An 8,238-nucleotide genomic window follows, 5' to 3' on the forward strand; every position below is an offset into this window, starting at 1 on the left:
TGTGACAGTTGGTGGAGGCCAGCTGAACCCAGTAACACCCTGTGTTTTCTTGTGTTGGTCTGTTGGAACAGGTTAGTAGCAACCCCAGCAAGTCAAACCAGTGGCTCAGCCTTCAATAAGTTTGAGCAAGAGTAGAGCAACACAAATAATCCATCCATTCCAGACCTACCTTATTCTGCTATCAAGGTCAGGTCAGGAGCAACATGAAATTGTGGATGCTACTATTGTCAACCACCTATGCTGACTTCACCTCACTGTATATCAGAGGAGGCTGGTGGGAGGAGCTATAGGAGGACGGGCTCATTGTAATGGCTGGAATGGTATTAATGGAACGGCATCAAACACATCAAACATTTGGAAACCACGTTTGACTCCATTCCATAAATTCCATTACAACAATTACAATGAGCCTGTCCTCCTATAGCTCCTCCCACCAGCCTCCACTGCTGTACATGTGTGAAACACTCCCATTACCATTATGATTTTAGGTGAGAGTTCAAAACATACAATGTTACAGTATTATGCTTTTCACTTGAATGTTAATGTTTACTTTAATTACCCCACAGCAATTAATCCTCAGTGATCAAGCAATCATCTAAAATGCCTAAATGTTTTTTTGGAATCATGTTGTTCTTTTTTAGGTATCACTTCACTCCAACTCTCTTAATTGGTGTGTTAACGACACCCAATACAAAATAGTTTGAATTGGGAAGCTGAGTTCTGGTGTAGTAGTAAACTGTAAAAGCCTGTTCTCTGGTGGAGACTCAAGACTCTTAAAACAGCATTACTTTATAATGAAACACCTCCTTTATCAGTAAAGGCCATTTTTCTTTTTGGAAAGTTGCCAGCCATTACAGACATGATTAATGTCACTCCTCCTGACTGCAAAAATGTGGCTAATATGAAACCTACAATAGCCTAACCCTGAGAAATGGAATTCCCCCCTAGGGTGGTTGGATTCAGGAATGACAGCAGTAGCAAGGCGGCATCTGCAGGCTTCCTCCACTTAAAGCAGACCTTCCATGCTTTCTTCTGTCTATTATATTGCATACAGATGTCATAGGATATGTCATTCACAATATAGGTTATTTAACACATTTTGCATTAAGAGTGATTGACAATCCACCATACTTTGAGGAAACATGGAAAAATGTCAAACAAGGTCAAATAATTACAAACGGACACTTTGTTTTACAAATTAATCTGTTTATGTAAATCTTTTCATATATAGATTTTTTTCTCTCATTTAGAAAATGACTCAAAATGTCAACAACAATGGCTATAATGTGATATAAGACAAAAACAAAAACTGAGATCCAATATACAACATATAGACATCAAATACAAATTGAAACAAACGCCAAAAATTGAGAATGTAAAACAATAAAATAAACATTTCAGTAAAAACATTAGGTACAAGTCAGGGAAAAGCATTGGTGTTTCAGCTGAAGTTCCCCCTCAATGTCTAAAAGTGACACACAATCATTAAAAAGTGATATCCAAAAAGCATTGCTCCTTTTTCGTCATAAGAGAATATCCAGTCAATAAATCACACTTTAAATCTCAGGGAAGGGGAAAGTAGTAAAAGTATATCACATCTAGAAAATAACTACGGTGATGGCATTTTGAGTAGAATGACAGTTTAAGGTATGGCAGTGTAAAAAGTGCTGATTCTCCCATACTGAGGGAATGAAGATCATCCCAATCCCACATTCATTGTGCTGGAGTACAGTATAGCATCATTATCAGAATCCACCTGCAAGTTCTAGTCATATGTTCAAGCAACGAGAACCAGTCTATACAGGGTTATACATGCATGCTTTTTCTCTTTTCGGAAAATAAATTCATGTAAACAACAATTAGAGTGATGTTCAAAGTAAGGATGTTGAGGATGCCAAGACCTGTTTCTCTATCAGTGTGTGTATGTGTGTGTGTGTGTGTGTGTGTGTGTGTGTGTGTGTGTGTGTGTGTGTGTGTAGATCCTTGAAACCGAGAGACCCAAACAGACAGGCCCAAAGAGCAGTCAGTAGCAAGGAGACGTTCTATATTGAGGGACAGGGACCATACAAGAGGAACGACTAAGACCACCCGTGGTAAGTAACAGAAATAACAAGTTTCTTGCAGTTCCGATGTCATTTCTCTATGAATAAAAAAAACTACTGGGAATACATTCTATGCTAACATGCAGAACCAGCAAGCGGTGCACTGTCTATGTTATATTTCAGTGCAGGCCATTCAGAATAATAGCATTGAGATCCTGATACGAGGACTAAGGTGCATACGTGCCATTCAGTTCTCACTTATTTAATTGATGAAGCTTTTGGAGATTCTAGCATTGTCTCTCAGTTCCATCACCAGTATGTGAAAGATCTCTTGGGTGGGTGGTTGTGTTTGTGTGAGACTGCAGTAGAGAAACAGGTCTGTCAGTGCAACAGTTCAGGACAGTGGATTGGACATGGTTGGATCAATGTGAGGGGTCATGATGTGAGAGGGTGGGGCACCAACTTGCCGTATCCACATCTCAAATCATCTGCACATAGAGAGGCAATCTGCTAGTTACATGGCTGTCTTTGGAAGTGCTTCTGTGAGTGACTGAGCAAAAGCAGACATCCTGTCCAGTCTAAATACTGTATCTGCGGACATAGAGCTACATAAATCAAGGTCTCACACTCTCTCTCCAGTGTATGTTACCAGTGATAGATAATTCAAGAACATAAAGTCCTATCATGACCTGCCTGCCCGCCACCTGGGTCCCACGATCACACCATTCACAACAGCTGCAAGAATGTGGATTTTGAAACAGATATCATATTCAAGCATCTCTCTGTCTCCCTTTTTGATTCGAAAAGTCAATCAAAGTTTAAGTTGGAATTCAATAATTCAAGTAATTTGTTGCTACAAAGTGAGGCTTTGTAAGTGAGACCATAGATAGATACAGGAACTAGTTGGTCACTACCTGACCAGTACATCAAGAAAAACATGAGTCTATGTTCCTGTCATTTTGAAGCACCTTTGTAATAAACATGACATTATATCAATCCACCTTCTTGCATTGTGTGTGTGTATGTGTGCGGTTGGACAACGGTGTTTGTTCATAGGGTTATGTGTTGCCGGGAAGAGTAGAGGATTGCTCAGCAACTCACATAAGTACTTATTGCTATAGCGAATCAGAATTGAAATTCATCAATGTAATTCAGGTACTGTAGAACAGTGCCAGGTATAGGCCCACAGTTCACCTTAAGCTACACATCTCCTATCTATCTAAAACCATTTATCATAAAACCATTTGTACTAAATCACATTTGTCTTGAATCAGAACAAAAGCTTGAATGGTATGTCAGTATCATATTGCAGGTAAAATACAGTTGATAAAACTATTACTTTTTGAAAACCAGATCTCCTGACACAAAAACATCTGGTCATCACAAACAAAAAGAAAATACACAAAGTCAATAAGAAATTCATTTTGCACTACAAAACAGACTGCCAAGACAAGACCAGTCGGTGGTACTGCCAGTGTATCCAGTGAGGGTGATATAGGACCATGCATTGGTGCTTGATAACCTAGCCTACACTCTTAGAAAATAAACGTGTTATCTAGAACCTAAAAGGGTTATTCGGATGTCCAAAAGGGTTCTACCTGGAACCAAAAAGGATTCTACCTGGAACCAAAAAGGGTTATCTCATGGGGACAGCCGAAGTACCCTTTAGGAACCCTTTTTTCTAAGAGTGTAGCTGTGCTGTACCCTATGTTGTTGTGGCACATTATTACTGGTAAGAGGTGTGTTTCAACCTGTGCCATGCTTTGTTTGAAGCACAGCCACTAGCACATCCACATAGTATTCCCTAGAAGTAAAACACTGGCCTGCACACTGAACACTGGAAACCCATTGGCCTAATCACTTACTCTCATCTCAAAAGGGCTCAAAGCAAAGCTATCACCTCAGGCTTTTACCTACAACTCTGAGTGTTACAAAAAACAAGCCTTCGCTTTCTAGTCTCCCTAGAGCTGTTTGAACAGTCGTAAAAGGACAGCTTCTCTGTAGCTTTAACCCTCCACGCTTCTGTTGTCTTCAACAACAAAACTAGAAGACTGAGTCACAAGGTTTGGTCTTTGAGACACCGGAAGGAACACTCGCTAGCTTCTGAAGGTTGGATGAGGTTCCATTCTTACCAATTCATTTACAATGATGACTATCCCCAACATTAAAGCAACATTATAGAACGTTATGGGTACGTTACAGAACGTGACGGCAACATTACAGAGCCTAATGGGAACGTTATGGCGGTATGAACTCTTCGCACCATTTGGAGTACTGAAACTTCTATATAACCTGTCTCGCTTCTACCTCCAGTCCAAACCACTTGTGACGATAGAGAGGCATTGACATGTAACAACCACAGAGAAAAATACAGACCTATTGCCAACAAAGTTTCAATAACGTTCCAATAATGTCCTAATCATAAAACCAGTTCTCAGAGTGTGAAGTAGAAGACCCCCAGTGCAGTACGAGACTAACTTGGATCAGAATTAGAAAGTGAGGCGATACTCGTCGTCGTTACTGGTATCATTGAAAACACATGTAAAAACACTGGTGGTGAAGTATTATAATTGTGAGGAGGACGTCATCTTTTTATCTGGTTCAAGTCACCACATCCAGCACAGGAGGTCTTCGACATGGCGTTGAACGCTTGCTTCCTCTCTGGTTCTTTTTGCAGGGCGACCGGAGAACCAATGTCCTCTTTTTCAGGCAAGAGTAAGCATGGCATTATTGACAAAAATGAAATAAAAAAACAACAGAGAAATGAAACAAAGAGGAGACTGGAAGGGAGGAGAAAGTCGTGGAGATCCTCCTCCCTCTTCTTCTCTTCTTCTCTCTGCAGCTCACAGACCCGCGGTTGTCCTTTCTCATTTCAGTGGTGAGAAGAAGAACAATGTCCATTTTGTGGTGTGTCACTGGAAAAGGAACCGTGTATGTGTGTGTTGAAGAGATTTCACAACGTGTGTGTTGTTGCGTGTCTTTCACAGTGTACGTAGTCGATGTGTTGGGCAGTGTAAAAGTGTGTGTTTATCATTGTAGTTCTCTGAGATTTGTGATCAAATACTGTAGGTTTGACTGAGTGTGTTTGGCAGTGGGCATGGTGGTATGTGTGTGTGTGTGTGTGTGAGAGAGAGCGTATCGTCTGAGTGCAAGTGCAGACGGTTTGAGGGATCGGAGTTGGTGGGTGGGGTTGCGATTCATCATACAGTTCAGTCACACCTGTGACCTCTCCCCTCCTCACACTCTCCATTCCTCCTTCTCTTTGTTGAAAAAAATCTCAGTCCGTCAGTCTGTCTCTCTAGACGAAGGCCTCGGGCTTGCTGCCGTTGTCAATCTGGACGTAGATCTTGGGGTCCTCCTCGCGCTCCTGCTTCTTGCGTTGGAGCTGGCGGCTGTAGCAGAGCAGGTAGAGAGGCAGGCAGAAGCCCAGCACCGTCAACCCCAGCAGACCCACGTTAACCTGCACACAACAACACACAGGAAGTGACATCATCAGTCAGAAGAAGGGAGGGAACGGCTCTGTTGTTTTCATATCGGGACAGTAGTGTGTGCTATGTGGGCAGATTACTTTAGAACAAGATGGCTGCTACACGTCACTCGAATACAGTAGCCTTTGCAGCATTATGCTTATAGCACATTAGCAATACGTGGGTCTTCAGCATTACTGAGCAATAGGTGTGCTGTAGTTTGTGTAAACTCTGGAAAGGGTGAAAGGGCGTTGCTCTCTTACCCATAGGGGGTCTCCCTTCAGGGGGCCCATCATGGCCATGAAGAGGGGCTGCTGCAGCAGGGCGAACAGGGCGCTGATGAGGGACTGCATGCCTGTCAGACTGCCAAACTGAGACGACGGGTACCTAAGGAGGACAACCAGCATGAGGTGGTTGTGTGGAGGGGACGGTGCACACACACACACACACACACACACTCCTGAGACACTTACACAGCAGCATACAGCCCTCCAACCGCAGAGTGGATGAATCCTCTCACAATGGTGTGTAGAATAAACGATAGAATCTGAGAGCAGAGAAGAAAGGAGAAAAACAAATAGTTCAACATGATGTGTTGTAGAATCTACAGGCCCAGGGCACGCATGGTGGGCCCAGGGCACGCATAGTGCCGTGTTCCTTCATCCTAAAATGGAGTCCATGTTTAATAAATAATGGCTTGACAGAGATGTTCCCAAAACTGGGTTGCAAATAACTTGCATAACTTGTAATGACACGTCTGTCCACCAGGGGACACTGTTGAATTAAACAATGGATCAGCTGCAATAACATGTGAATCCCTTGCCCTCTTTCTCTCCCTTTGCCTCTAGGAGGGCTTTACAAAACACTGGGATACACGCAGTGAAATGTTTGCTTCTCCAAAGCTCCTAGAGGAGAGGAAAGAGAGCGAGAGATGGAGGAGAGATGGAGAGATGAGTTACCTGGAGAGGGAGGCTGGGGACGAGGCAGGTGACCCCGAAGCCCATCAGTAGCAGGTTGGTGAAGATGAAGGCCCGCGTGGCGTTGATGATCTTCTGGATCTGTCTGTCACGACGCTTGGGCTGGGTAAGGTCTCTATCAGAGGGGACATCATATGTTACACACATACTCTCTGGTTATACAGATAAAATAGAAATGTCTTGTGGATGCTACGGGAGTATCTGGGATGCAGGGGAATTCTCTTTTGGAGTTTGTATGTGTGTGTGCATGCGCATGCGCATGAGTGAGTGTGTGTGAGCTTGGGTGCGTTCATGCATGTGAAACTCACCTTGTGCCCGGCTTCGTGTTCTCATCCTCACACTCTTTGAGTTTCCAGTCCATGATGTACCCGATCACTGGAGCGGTCATCAGACACAGCAGCTGCAGCACTCCGAAAATGGAGGTGTACACACTTACTGTGAATGGCAGGAGAAACAGAGACATGTTATTTCCCAGGACTATTGCCTCCAAAGCTTACACTCCATCAAAATAGCATGGTGTTTACAGCAAAATGGACAGGGTTGCAGTTTAGGTTATGATTCATGAGGTAAGCCAGAGTCTTAAGTCAAAGTGAATCAATGTCAGAGGCAGAGAGGGGAATAGATGCTCTATGCTCATCTAATCTAGCCTGAAGTCTTACCTACTTCCATCTTCTCATCTGCAGAGGCAGTAAGAAGTCAGTGTGACAGGAAGAGGAAGAGGAAGAGAGACAGAGCAAGAAGAATTAGCCGAAGCAATTCAGAGACTGAAATAAGGGCAGTGTGAAACAACTCCAGGTTGGAGAGATTACAAAGGAGGTTACAAGATTTGAATGACAAATCAGCAATTCTGTGACTAGTTGTAAAGTAAACTACTATATCAACACTACAAGGGATTGATAGCTTTTCATGCCCATGTTCAAGACACATTTTCAAGACACACGCACGCACACACACCTGTGCTGAAGTCTCTTTCGGACAGCGACTCGAGGATGTTGTTCATGGCTCCCATGTAGAAGATAAGTCTCAGCTGGGTGACACACATGGTGATCAGGCTGAGCATGAAGATAGGGCTTAAGACACTCTTCATGAAGGACTGGGCTGTGGAGACACAGGAGGAGAGACAGATTAACAACAACAGAACACAGTACCTTACCATTCACTCCAGTAAAACTGAAGGTTAAACAGTGATGCTGCATTAAATCTCAGAATGCTAGCTATTTGGCTAACTCAATTTATTATTGGAGGATAATACACAGGATTTTAATATTTTTTATCAGATTGCAGTGAGGTTTTACTGTGTATACTGTACAGGATAGGCCTTCTTTCATTTCCTCAACATGCTGTGATGGAAAACTACCAGGGCAAGCTGCTTCACCTCAGAAACAACATGGAGGTAGGGAAATAGGGAAACTCGAAGTCTAAATAGTCCATGGGTCCCTGGATGGCAAGGTAACATGTGGGGGTCTGTGCTGTAAGCAAGGGGACTGGGGCCATGGTCCGTTAATCATCTACTGATCTCAAAGCTGTAAAAGCTGCGGCAGGGCAGTGGAAAAGTCTTAATGGTCACGCCACAGATGTGTCCAGCATTTATTACCCAGTGCTGCAGGTATCTGTCCAATGCTCTGGAGACTGGACCATAGTTGACATACTGGCTGGACAAGGGGCTTAGAGGCTGGTACATGAGAGCAGGTGGTTCTAACAGTCTGTCTCCATCTATAACACTGGGTCTCCCCTCTGTCCTGGATCCATAAT

General features: G+C 43.3%; 1 protein-coding gene across 1 annotated transcript in view; it reads right to left on the reverse strand.

The window, feature by feature from the left end:
* Positions 1 to 1,195: 1,195 nt before the first annotated feature.
* LOC311117717 (large neutral amino acids transporter small subunit 4-like) overlaps positions 1,196 to 8,238 on the reverse strand; it is a 10,064-nt gene continuing 3,021 nt past the window's right edge. The window contains exons 4-9 of the mRNA XM_084192645.1: positions 7,441 to 7,584; positions 6,795 to 6,921; positions 6,469 to 6,601; positions 5,983 to 6,056; positions 5,773 to 5,896; positions 1,196 to 5,502 (exon numbers count right to left, since the gene is read on the reverse strand). Coding sequence (XP_084048771.1) covers positions 5,341 to 5,502; positions 5,773 to 5,896; positions 5,983 to 6,056; positions 6,469 to 6,601; positions 6,795 to 6,921; positions 7,441 to 7,584 — 764 coding nt within the window. The 3' untranslated portion in view covers positions 1,196 to 5,340. The remainder of the gene's footprint in view (positions 5,503 to 5,772; positions 5,897 to 5,982; positions 6,057 to 6,468; positions 6,602 to 6,794; positions 6,922 to 7,440; positions 7,585 to 8,238) is intronic.

The sequence above is a fragment of the Coregonus lavaretus genome, assembly GCF_964263955.1.
Source record: "Coregonus lavaretus genome assembly, contig: HAP1_SCAFFOLD_1074, whole genome shotgun sequence".
Taxonomy (NCBI): Eukaryota; Metazoa; Chordata; class Actinopteri; order Salmoniformes; family Salmonidae; genus Coregonus; species Coregonus lavaretus.